At 41.6% G+C, this 20,752-nt stretch overlaps 1 protein-coding gene across 1 annotated transcript in view; it reads left to right on the plus strand.

Moving 5' to 3' along the window:
- Positions 1–20,752, plus strand: part of SF3B2 (splicing factor 3b subunit 2) — a 73,812-nt gene that overhangs the window by 18,196 nt on the left and 34,864 nt on the right. Inside the window, exons 3-10 of the mRNA XM_073605163.1 lie at positions 2,470–2,595; positions 2,683–2,737; positions 2,817–2,915; positions 4,487–4,585; positions 8,853–8,932; positions 14,960–15,163; positions 15,991–16,116; positions 16,291–16,371. Of these exons, the coding sequence (XP_073461264.1) occupies positions 2,470–2,595; positions 2,683–2,737; positions 2,817–2,915; positions 4,487–4,585; positions 8,853–8,932; positions 14,960–15,163; positions 15,991–16,116; positions 16,291–16,371 (870 nt within the window). The remainder of the gene's footprint in view (positions 1–2,469; positions 2,596–2,682; positions 2,738–2,816; positions 2,916–4,486; positions 4,586–8,852; positions 8,933–14,959; positions 15,164–15,990; positions 16,117–16,290; positions 16,372–20,752) is intronic.

Below are 20,752 nucleotides of genomic sequence, written 5' to 3' on the forward strand. Positions count from 1 at the left end.
AGTTCAGTGCTCAGAACCTTTCCTCATAACTAATGTCCTTCAGTCCCTTTTATTAGTTTAGTTTTGTTTTCCTTCTCTGAACTCTCTCCAGTTCCAGCACATCCTTCCTAAGGACTGGTGCCCAAAGCTGGACAGTATAATCCAGGTGAGGCCGGACCAGAGTCTTGTAGAGTGGGGGAATTATCGTTTTATCTCTGGCATTAATCCCCTTTTTAATGCATGCCAATATTCAGTTTTCTTTGCTTGCAGCAGCTTGGCATTGCATGCCATTGCTGAGCCTGTCATCTACTAGGACCCCCAGATTTTTTTTTCCATCCTAGATTCCCCCAAGCGAGTAGATTACATTCATATTTTTGCCACCCAAATGAATTATTTTACATTTTTCCACATTAAATCTCATTTGCCATGTAGTTGCCCACCCCATTATTTTGTTCAGATCTTCTTGCAAGGTTTCAACATCCTGCAAGGAAGTTATTGCCCTGCTTAGTATCGTCTGCAAATACTGAGATTGAGCTGTTTATCCCATCCTCCAGGTAGTTTATGAATACATTAAATAGGATTGGTCCCAGCACAGAACCCTGGGGAACCCCACTTTCCAGCCCTGGCCATTCTGAGTACTCCCCATTTATCACTACCCTCTGAACTCTACCTTGTAGCCAGTTTTCAATCCATGCATTCACCCTATGGTCCATGCCAACAGGCCTTGCTTTGTACAGTAAACGTTTATGGGGAACTGTATCAAATGCTTTTGCAAAATCCAGATACACCATGTCTACGGGCCTTCCTTTATCTAAATAGCTCACCACCTCATAGAAAGTTAATAGATTGGATCACTGTGAAGGCCGCCCCTGTGTTTTTTCTCTGTGAATGGAGGAGAGTGTCTCTGTCTCTCTCTGTCAGATGAAATAAAAAGTGCACACTATATTGTCTTTGGGCTGTACTACGGGTACGAACAAACAATTCACATTTGTGGTATTGCTGCAATTGAAAGGAGCAGGAAAATGTAATTTGGGTTGTTCTTTGGAAGTTTATGGTAGTAGCAAAAAAGTAGATGGCCATTACCATTTGTCCTGAAAAAAAAACAAGCTATAAGCTGCCTGGATGCACAAAGTAGCTGTGATATGTACAATTTTACTAACACATGTCAAAGTTGTACTTAGGCATTTAGATTTGTTTTGCCCTTAGGTACGAAGGGGTTAAGCAAAAGATGAATTTTAAAGCAATACTTTAAAAAAAAAAAAAAAAAAAAAAGTATGTGCTTACTGAAAATACACTCTACCTTCCTATTTTAAAGTGGTTGTAAAGGCTAAACTTTTACCTTATTGCAGTAAGGTAAAAAATGTTTAGGTATCAGCATCCCCCATCATTTGCGCTAGCGCCATGCACGTCTGTAACTCTTCTCTCCCCTCACTTTTGGATCTCGCTGGCTTTGCTGGGGCATCGGGAACCATTGGCTCCCAGTGCTAGCAATCAAAGCCTGTGACGAAGGAGTGGGGGACGGGGCCGAGTCCCGTTGTCTTTGTCCATGGATGCAGCAGTTGGGGCTCTGGTGCACGCACGAGTACCCTTGTGGGAAGTAGCTTCCCATGGGGGCACTGGACATAGAGGGAAGGGCCAGGTGCGCTGGCTGGGGATCCGAAAAGAGGTTTGCGGCTGCTCTGTGCAATTCCATTGCACAGAGCAGGTAAGTATAGACATGGATGTTTTTTTTTTTTTTTTTTAATCTACCTTTTTACAATTACTTTTCCTTTTATGCTAAATGTAGCACATTCAGAACTGGGGAAATTTTCGTTTTTGCTGTTTTTGCCTGATGGCTCTCAAACACGAGGTGAAAATAAAGCAAATGGGTCTAGCAATAAAAATTCAGTGTTTTTCTACCCCTTCCACACCTTATTCAAAATATGGAAAAAAAACTTGGGTGGAATTGGGTTTTGTGAAGGCTCCAAGAACAAAATTGAATAGATTGCAGTTTGCCAGTTGTTAGATGTGGTTGCATCAGTTTTCCTTTTTCAGGTTAAATATACTGTACTTTTATTTTTTTTACCTGTTAATTTTGTCAAAATTTTAGTATGTGTACAAATTTTGTACACTGAATTGATATCTCAAACAATGTTACCAACTTTTTCATCTGTGTTCTGTGAACTTCAAAACACCACCTTCCTATGTGGTGCAGTTGAGCTGAATAGAGATTTTTGTCCAAATCAGGGGATCAGCCTAGGGAAATAACAATATTGCTCTTCCCAGTGAGTGAATGTTCTCTCCCTAGGACAGAAATTGTTACTGCCAGTATCATTATAGATACATTTCTATATCTATATATCTATCAGGCACAGCGTCTGATAGACTGGCTGCCATATATAGAATGTGTGAACCTGGGTTTGGTTTCCTATATTGTTATATTGTTTGTCTCAATGTTATTGGATTCTCAGTAATGTTCTTCCTTCTTATGCAATATGTTTTGGGTTTTAGATGGCTGGAATGCCACTTCCTCCTATGCCGGCCCCTCCTCCACCACCCCCCAACCTAGGAATGGCTTTCACATTAGGCATGAATTCTGAAGGCAGTAAACCGGTACAAACTGACTCCCTCCCAAAGGTTTGCAATAATTGTCGGTGATTCTTTGTATCAACACTATTTATTTTTGTTAGTATTTTCCTAGTAAATCTTAATCTTTTCTTATAGGCAACACTCATTGATCAGGATTCTCCTGCCGCAAGATCACTTCTTCTTACTAGAGGTAGTAATAGATACATATATTGAGTTCTCATTTTTGTTCACAGAACTTTGCAGCTAGCCCTATGTTTTTTAATTTGCAGGTAACCTTCCTATTGGAACTGCCATTCCACCTCTGATACCTTCCATTGCTCGACAGCGAGGACTTGGTCAAACACCTGGAGATGAATCTAGAGAGGCAAGTTTTTTTTTTTTTTTTTTATGTAATGGCCAATGGTAGTGCAAAATCTTGACTCTGTGGCAAACTGAATATTGGTCCGTGTATGGCTTTTTTTTTTTTTTTTTTTTCCAACAGACTTTGGACTTGAGTCAATGACATCAGTTTGGAATTGACTAAAGTGGTTGTAAACCTGCTGGGGGGGGGGGGGGGGGACCTGCAAGATAAAGGCATAATGTGCTAGTATCTATCGCAAACTAGCACATTATGAAATATCTTAGAACGAAGCCCTCTCAGCAGCACCCAATCACCGCTGAGAGGGCTGACATCATCTTCCTTCCCTTCTCCCTTCCCTTCTTCTCCCTTCCCTTCTTTTCCCTTCCCTTCTTTTCCCTTCCCTTCTTTTCCCTTCCCTTCTTCTCCCTTCTTTTCCCTTCCCTTCTTTTCCCTTCCCTTCTTTTCCCTTCCCTTCTTTTCCCTTCCCTTCTTTTCCCTTCCCTTCTTTTTCCCTTCCCTTCTTTTCCCTTCCCTTCTTTTCCCTTCCCTTCTTTTCCCTTCCCTTCTTTTCCCTTCCCTTCTTCTCCCTTCCCTTCTTCTCCCTTCCCTTCCCTTCTTCTCCCTTCCCTTCTTCTCCCTTCCCTTCCCTTCTTCTCCCTTCCCTTCTCCCAGGCTCCGGTGTTGTGAATGGCCTGGAGCCGAGATGACGTAATTCCCATGCATGCGAGTGGGAGCCCTCGGTTCTGACAAGAAGTTCTGGCACGGTACGCCGGACCTTTCAGAGCACATGCACCGCTGACATCAGCAGCTGCATGCAGGGTGAATATCTCCTAAACCGTGCAGGGCTTTTCCTGGGCTGCATGCTTGGATAAGGGTCTGGTATGGGTTTTGTTTGTTTTTTTGGGGGGGGGGTCAGCGTGTATTCAAAAACACGAAAGAAAACTGCATCAACCGCATAGATGTGAACCTAGCCTTAGTGACTTCTGAGATTATTCAGAATTCACTGAGGCTGGGTTAATACTGGTGTGAACACAGAGGTTGCATTTGATTCGCACCACATTGCTGTGCATATCACATGTGATGTCTGTGCGATCCAAATTCAGCCATACAAACTCTATGGCTGAAATTGCATCGCATTCGCACCAAAATGGTGCAGGACCCTTTTTTCAAATGGTATGCGATCCTGGAATTGGATCGCATACCATTTGACAGTTTGCACTGCAATCTGCCAGTTGATCTGGGGGTGTCCATTAACTTTCTATTGACCCCCACAGCGGTTCGCAGAGGACAGCGTGAACTGCCTGTGAGTGACATGTGATGCGGGAACCCGCACTGGAATTGCGCTGGTTCCCGCATCTCATATGTGTCAACTCAGCCTTATGGGTGCATCTGACATGCAATTTTCCTCAATTTGACCTGCTTCTAGGGGGTTTTACTTTTTCCCTAGATTTGTATGGGAATTCAAAATCCATCTGGCAACAGCCCACAGAAATTTTACTTCAAAAAGGATTTTTTTGTTTAAACCGGGTTTGTTATTATTAAGTTTGGTTCTTTAATGTTTTGCATTTGTAATTTTATTTGCTATTGTCCTATAGACAGAAGATTCTTCCATAGGCCCAAAGATTCCTCAAGTCCTTGAAAAAATTCTACAGCTTAAAGAGATCAGGCAAGAGGAGATGAATGTGACAGTTACCACAGGTAGTGTATTTTGCATTCACTGATCATTTTGAAGAGTTTGACTATGCTTCGAGCCAATATATAAATCTTTCCTAGAAGCAAAGAGGTGTTCTTTCTTGCCCATTGAGAGGCATAGAACACAATATACTTTCAAGTTATACTGGCACCTACAGTAGAATTGAGCAATCAGAAAACTTGTCAGCTAGCCTTGGTTCACATTTATGCTACTTTGAAATCGTGCTACTTCACTTGAAGTAAATATAATGGGTCCTGTTGCTCACACACAAGGTTTTTTTATCTTAATGTATAGAATACATTAGGATAAAAAAAACCTTCTGACTTTAGAACCACTTGCCGACCAGCCACCGCAGCTATACTGTGGCAGGGTGGCTCTATTGCGTGAATCGTCATCCTGGTACGGCGCTTCGTGTAATAAATACAGTGAGCGCGCGCACAGAGCCGATGCGCGTGGCTAGCTGCCACAATGTCCGCCCGCAATTGCTCCACAGAGAGGCAGAACGAGGATCTGCCTTTGTAAACAAAGCAGATCCCTGTTCTGTCAGGGGGAGTACAGTGTGATCGTCTGTTTTTTTTTTTTTTTTTTTTTTTTTTTTTTTTGTTTACCAAAAATATGTAGCAGTATTCATAGTGGCCTAAACTGATGAGGAAATTTTTTTTTTTTTTTTTGAATATTTATTATATCACAAAGTAAAACAAATATATATTTTATTTTTGTTTAAAGCTCAAAAAATAAGAACCGCAGAGGTGATCAAATACCAGAAAAAGAAAGCTCTATTTGTGGGGGAAAAAAGGACATAAATTTTGTTTGGGTACAACGTCACACGACCGTGCAATTGTCAGTTAAAGCGACGCAGTGCTGTATCGCAAAAACTAGTCTGGTCATTAAGAGGGTAAATCCTTCCTGGGCTAAAGTGGTTAAACTGGATTTTTTTTTTTTTGACATGCGCACACACACATGCCATGACCCTGTATACAGATATTGTTAATACTGCAGGCTAGGGCTAAAACAACTAATCGATAACTAATAGATTATGAAAATAGTAACATAATGGGGTTAAAAACTGGAGAAGAGACGCTTGAGAGGGGCTATGATTTCAATTTACAAATACTGTACTGGTGACCCCACAATAGGGATAAAACTTTTTCGCAGAAGAGTTTAATAAGACTCGTGGCCACTCATTACAATTAGTAGAAAAGAGGTTTAACCTTAAACTACGTAGAGGGTTCTTTACTGTAAGAGCGGCAAGGATGTGGAATTCCCTTCCACAGGCGGTGGTCTCAGCGGGGAGCATTGATAGCTTCAAGAAACTATTAGATAATCACCTGAATGACTGCAACATACAGGGATATGTAATGTGATACTGGCACATAATCACACACATAGGTTGGACTTGATGTACGTGTGTCTTTTTTCAACCTCACCTACTATGTAACTATGAGCCCTTTATAGTACAAAAAGAGCAAATCGCTACTGTAAATATTACTTTCACAGGTCTACAGTAAAAAAAAAAATGAGCCCCTTACAGTAGTGATTATCTGCTTTTTTTTGTACTCAATTATGTTACTAAACGTCTTAGACCTGGTTCACACCTATGTGTTTTTTTTTTTTTTTTTTTTTTTGGTGCTTTTTATAAAAACACACTACAGTTCATTTACATGGTTTCCTATGGAACACATTCACATCTATGCTTTTTTCAGCCCCTGCGTATTTGGAAAGGGTCAGGGACTTTTTTTTAATGCAAAACAGTGCTTTTTTTGGTTCAATATACTTCAATGGAGAAGCTGCAGAAAAGCATGTAATGTGCTTTTGCAGCAATTTGTGTTTTTTTTATCTGCCCAGCAAAAACGCAAGTCGCAGCAAAATCACGTGCGCAAAAATCAAAACGCACAGCAAAAAGCACTGCAGAAACAGATCAAAGGCAAACTGCATAGGTGTGTACCAAGCCTCATGCTGGACACACCGATTCATTTTCAGAGGAGAATATTCAGACAAAAAATCTTTGTACATTCGCTGAATGAAAGAATGTTGTTTGAAATTTTCACTTGTTTTTAACATTCTCTTTTTAAAATGAATGTAATTTCTGAATGAAAACCACATACACTGTCTGAAATTTCCTTTGGCCAAGAAGTTTTCTATTTCCAAATTTTCCCATCACTGTGGTTGAAAACGAACGTCGATTTGACCCCACTAACAATTAGAAAATCGAACAAACATTCTTAAAATGACTTTTTTCTTTTTTTCTTTTAAGGAAAACATTGTTTGTTTTTTAAATAAAAAAAATTTGATCTCTGGATCTGATATTTACCAGATTCACCCTCTAATAGTATATACAGTATATCTCCTCTAATAGTATATACAGTATATGTCTTCTGTCTTTTATTCTCAGTGGATTAGATATTTTGCTCCCTAATCATATAGTTGTTTTTTTGTATTTCCCACTGCATAGAGATATTTAAGAATAAATTGCCTTTTTTAAAACTTTACATATTAACTAAATTATACACCACACTTTTTTTAAGGTTATTAATCGAAACAATAATCGGCCAACTAATCGATTATGAAAATAATCGTTAGTTGCAGGCTAGACTGCCATACTTTGTGGACTTAGTTCCCCTCCCACATGTGAGACTTTTAAAGCGCAGGACACCACTCATGGCTGATATTATATCTCATAATTCTATAGTATCCATGTTTTTCAAATTTAGTGTATTATACATTCCTTCTACCAGATGGTTTGTCTGTGAGATGTCCCCGTGCTCTGTTTCTGGGGCTCCCACGGTGCACCAATGTATTACTGCTGGGCACTTGCCATAGCCTTTTATATATCTATATCTATATATATATATATATATATATATATATATATATATATATATATATATATATATATACATACTACTCCTAAAAAATAAAATAAATAATGCAAAATAAAATAGATATCCTAGATGGCGTGCCTTACTATGCCAACTATTATTGTGTCAAAAATTTCATCGTGGTCCTAGTGACAAAAATATAATTGGTGAAAATAGCTTACAATACTAGCAACAGCTATTTAAAGTGCAAGTGCTACAAAAATAACAGTAAAAATGAAGAAATGAAAACTGAAAATTATATAATAATGAAACGTGCCAATATTACTCTGTAATCCTTGGATAATGTCAACATATATGTATACTGCACAGTGCAAAAAAATGACGCACACAGACACACGTGCACGCACACGCAGAGAGACACGCTCGTGCACGCACGCAGACACACGACACGCGTGTGTGTACACACACAGACACACGACACGCGTGTCTGTGTACACACACAGACACGCGCGTCTGTGTACACACACAGACACGCGCGTCTGTGTACACACACAGACACGCGCGTGTCTGTGTACGCACACAGACACGCGCGTGTCTGTGTACGCACACAGACACGCGCGTGTCTGTGTACGCACACAGACACGCGCGTGTCTGTGTACGCACACAGACACGCGCGTGTCTGTGTACACACGCGACACGCGCGTGTCTGTGTACACACGCGACACGCGCGTGTCTGTGTACACACGCGACACGCGCGTGTCTGTGTACACACGCGACACGCGCGTGTCTGTGTACACACGCGACACGCGCGTGTCTGTGTACACACGCGACACGCGCGTGTCTGTGTACACACGCGACACGCGCGTGTCTGTGTACACACGCGACACGCGCGTGTCTGTGTACACACGCGACACGCGCGTGTCTGTGTACACACGCGACACGCGCGTGTCTGTGTACACACGCGCGTGTCTGTGTACACACGCGACACGCGCGTGTCTGTGTACACACGCGACACGCGCGCGTCTGTGTACACACGCGCGCGTCTGTGTACACACGCGCGCAGACACGCTCGCACACAGATACGTGTGTGTACGCGCGCGCGCGCGCACGTATGTATAAAGCCCTTTTAAGATGAATCTAGCTTCTAGCACTTTACCTTTCCAGTTTCCTCATTCAGCTTGGTCCTGCACTGTAGGGGGAAGCGGTGAGCACAGCACACTCCCCTGCACTTTACTTTCACTTTTGAGGCTGACGGAGTTTCTCACAGTGCCAATGTACAGTTCAGCAGGGGATCGGGAGATCAGGCTCATCTAACAGCCCTAATCTCCCCTGATCCCACGGCACACCTGAGAACCTCTGACTGCACACTGGTTGAGAGAGGCTGCAGTAGAGCATCTTCAAAGAGAAAATCTTCTTGCAAATGGTTTTTCAGCTATTACTTTATTTGTTATAGAAGAGGAAGATTACGATGATGCAAGACAAGTTTACACTGCATCGGAAACTGAAGAAGAGGGCACTGGACAAAAGAAGGAGGTATGAAAATGGGACTGAATTGTATAACCGAATATCAGGGATTTAACCTGATCCAGGATGCAAAACTATACTTTATGCTTTATTCATCTGCAGGTTTAGGTTTACCTCACCATACCTCATTTATTTACTGTACCTTGAAAAAGTATTCATACCCCTTGAAATTTTCCACATTTTGTCGTGCTACAACCAAAAATATAAATGTATTTTATATGATAGACCCACACAAAGTGGCACGTAATTGTGAAGTGAAAAGAAAATGATAAATGGTTTTCAATACTTTGTAGAACCACCTTTTGCTGCAATTAAAGCTGCAAGTCTTTTTGAGTAGGTCTCTACCAGCTTAGCACATCTAGAGTGAAAATGATGCCCATTCTTCTTTACACAATAGCTCAAGCTCCGTCAGATTGAATGTAGAGGGTCTGTGAACAGCAATTTTTTTTATTCTTGCCACAGATTCTCAATTGAATTTAGGTCTGGACTTTAACTGGGCCATTCTAACACATTAATATGCTTTTATCTAAACCATTCCATTGTAGCTCTGGCTGTATGTTTAGGGTCGTTGTTTTGCTGAAGGTGAACCTCCGCCCCAGTCTCTCTAATCTTTTGCAGACTCAGGTTTTCTTCTAAAATTGCCCTGTATTTGGCTCCATCCATCTTCCAACTCTGACCAGCTTATCTGTCCCTGCTGAAGAAAAGCATCCCCACAGCATGATGCTGCCACCACCATGTTTCATGGTGGGGATGGTATGTTCAGGGTGATGTGCAGTTTTAGTTTTCCACCACCCATAGCGTTTTAGCTTTTATTGCAAAAAGTTCAAATTTGGTTTAATCTGATCAGAGCACCTTCTTCCACGTTTGCTGTGTCCCCCATATGGCTTCTCGCAAACTGCAAACAGGACTTCTTATGGCTTTCTTCTTGCCACTCTTCCATAAAGGCCAAATTTGTGGACTGCACAACTAATGTCCTGTGGATAGATTCTCCCACCTGAGCTGTGGATCTCTGCAGCTCTTCCAGAGTTATCATGCGTCACAGAACGTCCCACACTCCGCTTGAGTGCTTCTGTCAGTATACCACTTCCTCCCAGTCTGGATGCAGATATCAGATATTCCAACCGCTCATAAGCACAAAACAAGACGAGACTTGTTTCACTGCTAACATAATACAACTGTAACCCAATTAAGATGAGCTAGTTTACTAAATCATTTACCCAGACTAGGTGACTCAGAGACATGACCTTTGGGTTTAAGACTTTACGTCTCCTAGCTCATTGACTATTCAATACACATTACCATAAACATCAACACAGGGTTAATTAGAACAAACAGTGTGTGGAATACCCTTAGAAGGTGTGGTAAGTCAGACTAGACTCATTTACATTAACCGCTTCAATACCGGGCCAATTCTGACACTTTGCTCCTACATGTAAAAATCATCATTTTTTTGCTAGAAAATTACATAGAACCCCCGAACATTATATATGTTTTTTTAGCAAAGACCCTAGAGAATACAATGGCGGTTGTTGCAACTTTTTATCTCACACAGTATTTGCGCAGGAATTTTTCAAACGCGTTTTTTTGGGGAAAAAAACAGTTTTGTGTTTAAAAAAAAAAAAAAAAAAACAAAACAGTAAAGTTAGCCCAATGTTTTTGCATTTTGTGAAAGATGAAGTTACGCCGAGTAAATAGATACCTAACATGTCACGCTTCAAAATTGCACATGCTCGTGGAATGGCGCCAATGTTCGGCACTTAAAAATCCCCATAGGCGACGCTTGAAATTTTTTTACTGGTAACATGTTTTGAGTTAGAGGAGGTCTAGGGCCAAAATTATTGCTCTCGCTCCAACGTTCGCGGCGATGCCTCACATGTATGGTTTGAACACCGTTTTCATATGTGGGCGGGACTTACGTATGCGTTCGCTTCTGCGTGCGAGCACACAGGGACAGCGGCGCTTTAAAAAAAAATTTTTTTTTTTTTTTATTGTTAATTATATTTTATTTTTTTTATTTTGACACTTTTTTGAAAAAAAAAAATTGATCACTTTTATTCCTATTACAAGGAATGTAAACATCCCTTGTAATAGCAATATGACATGTCAGGTGCTCTTAATAGTGAGATATGGGGTCAATAAAACCCCATATCTCACCACTAGGCTGGGAAGCCTGAAATAAAAAAAAAATAAAACGATTGCCGCTTCCCAGCCGAAGCGGCGCCGTTTTTTTGAATGGAGAGGCCGGGCGTGACGTCATAACATCGCGCCCGGCCTCCGACGATCATAGAGACTCCGGGGACCATCTGATCTACATCCGGCGCCGGCGGATCCACTCTCCGCCTCAGCGATCGTAACGGTGAGTCGGAGCAAGCACCAGAGGGCGGGGGGGGGGCGTCCCCTCTCGCCTCCCATAGGAACGATCAAGCGGCGTAACGGCCGCTATGATCGTTCCTATGGTGTAGAGATTCACCGGCTGAAACCAGCAATATCTGAATGATGTCTGTAACTACAGGCATCATTCAGATATATCCGCTCAAAGCCCAGGACGTCATATGACGCCCTTGGTATTGAAGTGGTTAAACACATTATATCAGACATCAGACAGGTGAGTGGAGTTGATGATATTGGCATCTCCTCACAGTATAAATCCCAAGAGTATGACACAGTCACTAATGCTAATATGGCAAATACAGGGTCCCCAGAGTCTATGTGTCCTGGGGGACAAGGACCCTAGGGGGTCCAATACCTCATGGTTACCCCAAATGCCAGGGTCCATAATCTGTAGGCAAGAGGCATTCAGTCCCCTCCAAAAGCCTCTGTCATTGGTGAGTCTGTCACACGATGGACCTATTGGCTTCTTCTCTGATTCATGCTCTTTGCCCCGCCTGTTGGTTTAAGTGGCCAGCCACGTCTTGGTAGGTTTGCAGTTGTGCCATACTCTTCATTTTCGCTTGATGGATTGAACACTGCTTCATCAGATGTTCAAAGTTTGGGATATTTTTTTATAACTTAACCCTGCTTCTACTTCTCTACCACTTTATTCCTGACCTGTCTGGTGTGTTCCTTGGCCTTCATGATGCTGATTGTTCACTAAGGTTCTCTAACAAACCTCTAAGGGCTTCCCAGAACAGCTGTATTTATAATGAGGTTACATTACACACACAGGTGGACTCTATTTACTAATTTTGGTTTCTTAAGGCAATCGGTTCCGCTAGATTTTAGTTAGGGGTATCAGAATAATGGGGGCTTCATACAAATACAAGCCACACTAGTCAGATATTTATTTGTAAAAAATGTTGAAAATCATTTATCATTTTCCTTCCACTTAACAATTATGTACCATTTTGTGTTGGTCTATCACATAAAATCCCAATAAAATACATTTAATTTTTTGGTTGTAACAAAATGTGGAAAATTTCAAGGGGTATGAATGTTGTGTTTTTGTTTTAATTTTTAAGCAAATAAAAAAAAAACGAGATCCATGAATTTTGTACAGTAGGTTATAACCCATGTCTATTTTCATTTTGATTTTTTGGGGGTGTCCATATCCCAGTGCGAGGATTTCCCTTCATTTGCTGTCCCGTAGCCAAATCGGGAAGTGAGAGGAAATCCCTCCAAAGTGAGGGAATCCCAGGGTACCACCAGGGTCGCAAGAACTAGGGGCTCCATTGAAAGATTTCCAGTCTATTCCTGTTCAGATAACAGCCTAAAACTTGGGAATCATTTATTTTCACTTTTAACCGCTTCAGATCCGGGCCATTGCCAAATGACGGCAACAGCGCGGACCTAAATTGCCGGGCGACGTCTATTGACGTCGTCCCGTGCACGAGCGGCCTGCACGCCCCCGGCGCGCTCGGTGATCAGCGAGTCAATGAGACTCGCCTGATCACAGATCAGAGATCAGAGTAAGGGGTTGGTCCCGACCCCTTACCACATGATCAGCTGTCAGCCAATGACAGCTGATCATGTGATGTAAACAGAGCTGGAAATCGGCTATTTTTTCCTCCTCGCGCTGACAGCGTGAGGAGGAAAAAAAAAACCCGATCACCGGCATCACGGCGATCTTCTAACACAAAGCAATAGGCAGCAGTGCTGCCTACCAGTGCCCACAGTGCCACCCATCAGCACCCACATCAGTGCCGCCCATCAGTACCACCTTAACTGTGCCTATCGGTGCCCACCAGTGCCGCCTCATCAGCGCATATCAATGAAGGAGAAAAATTACCTGTTTGCAAAATTTTATAACAAACTATTAAACATGATATTTTTTTTTTTTTTTTTACAAAAATTTCCATCTTTTTTTGTTTAGCAAAAAATAAAAACCCCAGCTGTGATTAAATACCACCAAAAGAAAGCTCTATTTGTGGGAAAAAAAGTGATAAAAATTTCATTTGGGTACAGTGTTGTATGACCGCGCAATTGTCATTCAAAGTGCGACAGCGCTGAAAGCTCAAAAATGGTCTGGGCAGGAGGGGGGTTTAAGTGCCCAGTAAGCAAGTGGTTAATGATAACGTTAAACAGGTCAAAGATGAAGTAAATCTTCCTAACTGGGTCACAGACAGCAAAAAAAAACTGATGGGTTCTAATCCCTCTCCACTCGATCCAAAACTAAAAAAAAGTTTTGCTTTTAGTTACTTTAACAGTTTCCCAAAACTGGTACATTCGAACCATGCAGTAATTGATTCTCATTTGCATGTTTTCTCGAATAAACTGTCAAGCCATTGAGGACTAGTGTCTTAACTGATCACATGTGTAACGCTTTGGCAACTGCAGATGAAACAGGCTAGGATGGCAGCTTCCTTGGTTAATTACTCATCAGAAAACCATGCACTGGATGTCCGCTAGCACCTGCCAGTCGCCGGCCAAACGCATCGAGCGGAGATCTGCCTATGTAAACAAGGCATATCTCCGTTCTGACAGGGGATAAGGCATGAATTCTGTATTCTTGGAAAACTGGATAAAATTCATCTCTTCCCCTAGTAAAAATAGCGCACATGTCACAAAAACACCGGCTAGGCACATCGTTAACTTTTTGATTGCTATAGATGTTTAACCACTTCCCAGCCAGTGTCATTAGTACAGTGACGGTGCATATTTTTATCATTGATTACTTTATTAGTGTCACTGGTTTCTGCAAAATGTCAAACGTGTCAGTGCTTGATTGTCCGCTGCAATATCGCAGTCCTGGTATAAGTCACTGACCGCCTCCATTGCTAGTATAAAGAAAAAAAAAAATTCCATAAATTATATACACCATAGTTTATAGACGCAATAATGTTCACATAAACCAATCGATATACGCTTACTGGGAATTTTTTTACCAAAAACATGTAGCAGAATACATATTGGTCTGAATTTATGAAGAAAGTTGATTTTTAAAAAAAAACAAATGAAAAATTATGGACTTTTTTTTTATAGCAAAAAGAAAATTGTTGTTTCTTTTTACTTTCAAAATTGGCCGTATTTTTTGCTTTATCACGCAAAAAATAAATGTAGTGGTGCTAAAATAACACCAAAAGAAAGCTCTATTTGTGGGGGAAAAAAATTTTGGTACAGTGTTGCATGACCGTAAAATGTTAAGTTAAAGTAACGTAGTGCCATACCTCAAAAAAATGGCCTGGTCATGAAGGGGGGTAAATCTTCCAGAGGTTAAGTGGTTAAAGTTAGAAGGGTTTAGTTCCACCTTAAATTGTTATAATGAAGCCTAAAAGGTAGATGAGGAAATGGTTTTGTAAATGCTAGGAAATGTATGCAAGTAAAATGTCTTCAAAGGTTTTATTTTTATCATAGTCCTGGTATAGCTAGTAGAGGGAGTTGCAGACATCTGGACTTGTTCTCTAATGCTGAAGATGCATCATAGATTCTCCAGCTAGTAGCTACGGAACTCAAGGTTTTTTTGTTTTTGTTTGTTTTTTTTTAGTACAGTATTCAGGTAAATGTGTGACTACAAAGTCCAAACACTTTGATCCTTAGACTGTATTGAAATATGTTAAAAGCTGAAATGGAATGTAAGGTATAAACTTTTTCTTCCCACAGAAAAAAAGTCGTAGACGAAGAAATCGTAAGAAACGAATACGCAGACGAGCAATTGCAGTGCCTACTGTTGTAGGGGATGAGCTGAATGAGGCAGCAGAAGCTGACACAGCAGGAGGAAAAGTTGAAATAGAGTATGTTATAGAAGAGCCAGAGATTTATGATCCCAATTTCATTTTCTTCAAGAGAATCTTCCAGGCATTTAAGGTACCCCATATGATATTTTGCAAGTTATTTGTTTTGCTAACAGAATACCTCTCTACCCTGTGGAATAAACGCTAGCAATTTTGTTTATGGGAGAGCTTTGCTTTCAAGAAGAAAAGATCTAATTCAACGCGGTGACCAAATTAAAGCGGTGGGCCAGCTGAAAAATTTATTTTAAAAGTCAGCAGCTACAAACACTGTAGCTGCTGACTTTTAATAAGCACACTTACCTGTCCCTGGTGCCCACGATATCAGCCGCCCGAGGCCAACCAGTCCCTTGACTCTCGGGTCCTGGCGCCGCCATTCGAACTAAGGGAAACAGGCAGTGGAGCCTTGTGGCTTTTCTTGCCCGTTTCCTACTGCGCATGTGCGAGTCGTGCAGCGCTTTGTGAATGGGGCACGCTGTGTTGTGGGACACACCGTTCCCAGAACACAGCACATCCCATTCCCCAGAAGAGAACACGAGGAGAAGACTGAAGATCACCGCGGTGTAGGAAGTGGCAGATTAGGATGATCTGCCTAGCAACAGCCATTTCTGGTAAGTTAAAAAAAAAATTTTTCTCCAGATTTTTTAGGAACATTTTGATGTAATTTTTTTTTTTTTTTTAAGGTGGCCCTCCACTTTAGCCTATTAATCCACTAGACACCTTTTTCGTGTGAAAGATCAAATTCTATACAGATATACTATTTTTATATGTTTCTCAAATCCCATCTTCGGACTTCAGTAACCTATCCTGAGTAACTGGGGAGCACTGTACTCTTTTCACCTGGTCCAAGGGGGTTGATGGAAGGTTGTATTGGCTGTAACTTTGTATCTGTTTAAATTGCAGCTGACAGATGATGTTAAGCGGGAAAAGGAAAAAGAGCCAGAAAAAGTGGAGAAGGTGGAGCCAGCTGTTCCTAGAAAAAGATTTGAGGAGGAACTAATGGACAGTGACAGCGACAGCGATGATGAGGTTGGAAATCAACATGTTTATGTTTCTTTAATAATTGTCTGTTATAAGGGTCTTCTCTGTGTTTTCTTTGTTCTTAATTTTTGTGACTCTAAATCTGTATGTTTTTCATGTCTCACTGTTTCCTTTACTTTCTCATACAGTGTGATCTTAGTGTTTTCTCCTAATCTTTTACAGTATAAAAAACTAGATGCTGCTAAGCTGTCTAAGAAGAAATTAAGGAGAATGAATAGGTTCACAGTGGCAGAACTGAAGCAGGTAATAATATAGATCTGGTGGGCATGAAATCATAAATATAGTTATGATCGTATGTTTGCAAAACAAAGTAATAAAATGAATGTATAAATATCTGTAAACCACCCTTTAGACTACTGTGAATTGAATATTAAAGATTCAGTGAAGAGATGTTTGGAGACTTTTTCAAAATCATCCTTTGCTTTGGCATATCCAGCCGTGCAGCTGGCTATTGCCACTCTTATCTGTTGCATAGACTATGGAGAGCTTGGTTGTTGAATTATCCCTTGATATAGATAATCCTACTCCTGTAAGATTACAACTCTTGCCCTCAGCCCTACTATTCTGCGTAGGTGCCATGGAGAATGCGAATCATCAAAACTCCAGAACGCTTTTACTTTCTCTGCATATGCGCAGAATCTTATGGCTTAGAGTTTTGACTCTGCGGGAAAGATGTCTTGTGCACGCTCTTTGAAGCTGAGCTCCTCTTTTGGGAAAATCCCTTGAGGAATACATTGAGGCAGTCAAGGAAGGAAAGGGGTGGGGGTGTCTCTATTTATGGATCCACTTCGGTGGAATGCTGGAGATGTAAAGCCTTGCCGGTTGACTTTGACCATATTTTTTTGGTATTGTGGGGAAATGCAAAATTCACTGTGTGTATTGGCACCTTCAGCCTAGTTTTTGCAAATACAGGCATGATGATTGCACACCTGTGGGCTGGGTTTATATTCCCCTCAGGAAGAGAGCTCAGGGCTCACACTTGGAAACAGCTCCACCCTACAGGCAGGTGGCCTGGTGGAGTCGGGAGGGCTTTCAGGTGGAGACGGCTCCACGGGAGAAAGACAGGCGGTCTCCAGGAGTCTAAGGCTGCAGGTGGCAGTTTGAGTGTGGATGTCTGCACTGCCAAGTTTTCACCAGTGATGTTGAAGATGGAGGGGATGATGATGTCACTGGCGTGAATTGGGTGGGGGGGGGGGGGTGACACACAACCCCAATGAGGAAGCTATAGTGGAACAGTAGAGATCAGCCACCCTTTTCCATCAGATTGTGGAGCTGTTCTCCCAGCCAACTCCCCACAGCTCAGCTGTGTGGGCCCTTTGTAGCACATGTGCAGCTGATCACACTGTTGGAATTTGCAATCTCTGTCACAAGCATGGCAAAAACACCAGCCATTTGGGTACCACATGCTTGCAAAGGCATTTAACCTCCCACCGCTGCCTGTTGGCAAGGGCACCTGAAAGCCACACAAAAGGGACACAATTCTTCTCCTCACTCTTCACGTTTCATGTCTAACCCCGCGATATTTCATGACCTCTCAGCAGCCTCCTCTGACAGGGATGATGGTATAGCAATGGGTGTCCCAGGTCCTTATTATTTGAGAGCCAACTATATAGTCACTGGCTGGTGACTGGAACTTATAGCCACATCCCTAAATAGAGAAAGGTAAAACAAAGAAGATGCCCCCCTGGGACTTTAGAGGCATAGGTTGGAAACCAGAAAGATGCGTAAAAAAAAAAAAAAAAAAAAATTATTCAGTTGTTTATTGTTTGTAGAAACAAAGCAGATCACAGACATGGCCAAAAACTAAAGGCATTTCAAATGGCAACTTTCTGGCTTTAAGAAACACTAAAAGAAATCAAGAAAAATAATTGTGTTTGTATTTGGTCCATGTTTTAGACACAGCCGACTGTGAACAACCAACATCTTGTGCAACACTGCATGATGATTTACCCTCTTTACCTACATACTAACAAGCAGATTTAATCTGATGCAGGTGTTTGTAATGAAAATTTACAGGGTGATTCCATCATTTTTTCCTCAGAATTTAGTGATTCCATAATTTTATTCCCTGTGCTTGTTCTATAAATCTGTTACTGGCCACCACAATTATTTTTCTTGATTTCTTTTAGTGTTTCTTAAAGCCAGAAAGTTGCCATTTGAAATGCCTTTAGTTTTTGGCCATGTCTGTGATCTGCTTTTTTACTACAACAATAAACAACTGAAGGAACATCCTCAGGGACTGGTGATTCCATAATTTTTGCCAGGGGTTGTATACATGAATGGTAATCATATATGGATAATATACAGCTGAATTCTATGACACTCGGTTAATCTCACAGTAAGAGGCCATAAGCGCAAAAGCAATCCCAACATGTTTCGGAATATACATTTAATTCCTTCTTCAGGGTAAAAAAGTCCAAAAATACAGACTCCACAAAAAGTGAAGACTGGCGAGATTAAAAAAATTATATAGAAGGTATACTTGGCATTGCTGTAGCTGTGCAGGCGCTCATTTGTCTGAGGATGGCCTTGCAGCACAGCATTGATATGCATGTCCTGTCATCAAGGGAGACACTCGCAAGTTCCAGGTAGTCCTTGAAACACGTCTGCCAGCAGCACACTACCAGCTGTAGAGTATAGCAGGCAAATTTCTCTGCCCTAGCTGCTGCATTGAAAAATAAAAATACACTCTGCCACCCAAATGCCTAGTGTCTAAATTCCAGCTTGTTCAATTTGCGGGCTTTACAGCCCCTGCCTTTCTTCCCCTTCTGTGAATTTGTAGAATGTGCTGTACCACAGTGGCAGGTTCCCAGTCGTTAGTTCTTTGCACGTAAGGCCATTCCAGCTCTGTACAATCACGTGGAAGGCAAGGTCTTTGCATCATTGGGCAAAGCAGTCAGCAGCAAAGTCCACCTTACTGCTGACACGTGGTTCAGCAAGCATGGTCAGGGAGGATATATTTTGTTCACAGCACACTGGGTAACTCTTCAACTAGTAAGGATGCAGGACAGGGCTCAGTGCTGGAGCTTGTTTTGTCGCCATGTCTCATCGCCATGTCTCCATACAGCTGGTGGTGATGATGGCATATCTGTCAGCTCCTCCCCTTTCTTCCTCTATGCCCTCCTCTGTTGAATTGTCCTATGAACCACCAGTACCCCTAAGCATTTAAGGGGCTAATTACCGAGTCAGGTTAAAAGATGCCATGCAGTGCTTCAGCTGGTTTGTCTAGGGGACAGAAGCCACACCGGAGCAGAGATTCTTTCAGCTCTGCAGGAGCAGGCCCGAAGATGGTTCACGCCACGGAAGCTTGAGTCAGGAATGGTGGCGTACGATAATGGCGCTGGCCTTCTGTCTGCCTGTAGCCATTTCAGGCGGTCATACACACCCAGTGTCCGGTTGGCTGAAATTCAGCGGGAATATTATTACCTCTTTTTGATCCGAGCTAGGTAATTCGGATGGTATTATACTGAGCTGGTGTCATAATCCATCTCTGTGTATGATTATTAGTATAAGAATAGGTGGAGTAGAAACCGCTTTTAATTAAGGAAAGATATAAAACGAAAGTATATTAGGGGTATGGAATTGTGGGATGTGATGGCACCTTTTTGTGGTGTATGTGTACATTTTATATTGTGGTATTCTATTGGTCACAATGGGAGATTTTTACGTGGTTCTGTATTTTTCATACCAGTTTGTTCAGGGTTTTCAGATCAAATTTTGGATGTGCAAGAGCCCTGGGAAGCAGCGAACATAAGTTCGTATGAGATATGAAGGTTAGTAGTTCTGACTACGTCTCTAAGGGTTGGTATCTCTGCTTTTTGCTGTCTTCTCGTCACTTCTAGGCGAGCGCTGGTAAGGACCCGAGTGGCTATATTTCTCATAGGGTGAGGAATTGTTTCTATTTCTAATGATAAGAGAGCCATGCTAGGATTATTAGAACATGTAGATTTGGTGATATGTTCTATGAGGCGAAAATGTCGGACCAGTACTTTCTCAGATGTGGACATGTCCAAAATATGTGTGTTATGGAACCTCTCTGGCCGCACTGTCTCCAGCATAACGGAGATAGGTGAGGGTCAAAGCCTGCTAACCGTGTAGGGGTTAGGTACCATTTCAAGAGTATCTTTTGGTATAATTCCCATAAGGTAACACTTCTGGTGGCTTTATATATGTATGAGATTGCTTGTTTCCATTGGTCTAGGGTGTATGCTGTTTAAAATCCATTTCCCAAGTCCTCATAGAGGGAGTTTTAATGAATACTGATTTCTGGTGTAAGATTGTAGAATAAGGAAATGCCTTTGATGGTGGTAGGATTTGTGAAATATAGATAAACCTTCCACAAAATAATTGTGTTAGTATCTCTGATGGAGGTCAATAAGTGTGAGATTTGCATTTGTGTATAGTACTCTTTGGATTCTTCGTTATATTCAAGCTGTGTTGCTCTAAAAGTCTTAATCGTAGGGCCTATGTATAGGGTCCTCAGTTGTTGTGAGGCCTTTGGATTCTCAGTGTCTAATATTTAGGTTTGGTATCAGTATCTGTAAGCTGGTGATGGGAAGGGGAATGGATTTCAAAGGTGTATCAGACATAGGGGTGTTTAGAAATGTGTGTCATAAATCTGATG

The sequence above is a fragment of the Aquarana catesbeiana genome, linkage group LG11 (assembly GCF_042186555.1).
Source record: "Aquarana catesbeiana isolate 2022-GZ linkage group LG11, ASM4218655v1, whole genome shotgun sequence".
Lineage (NCBI taxonomy): Eukaryota > Metazoa > Chordata > Amphibia > Anura > Ranidae > Aquarana > Aquarana catesbeiana.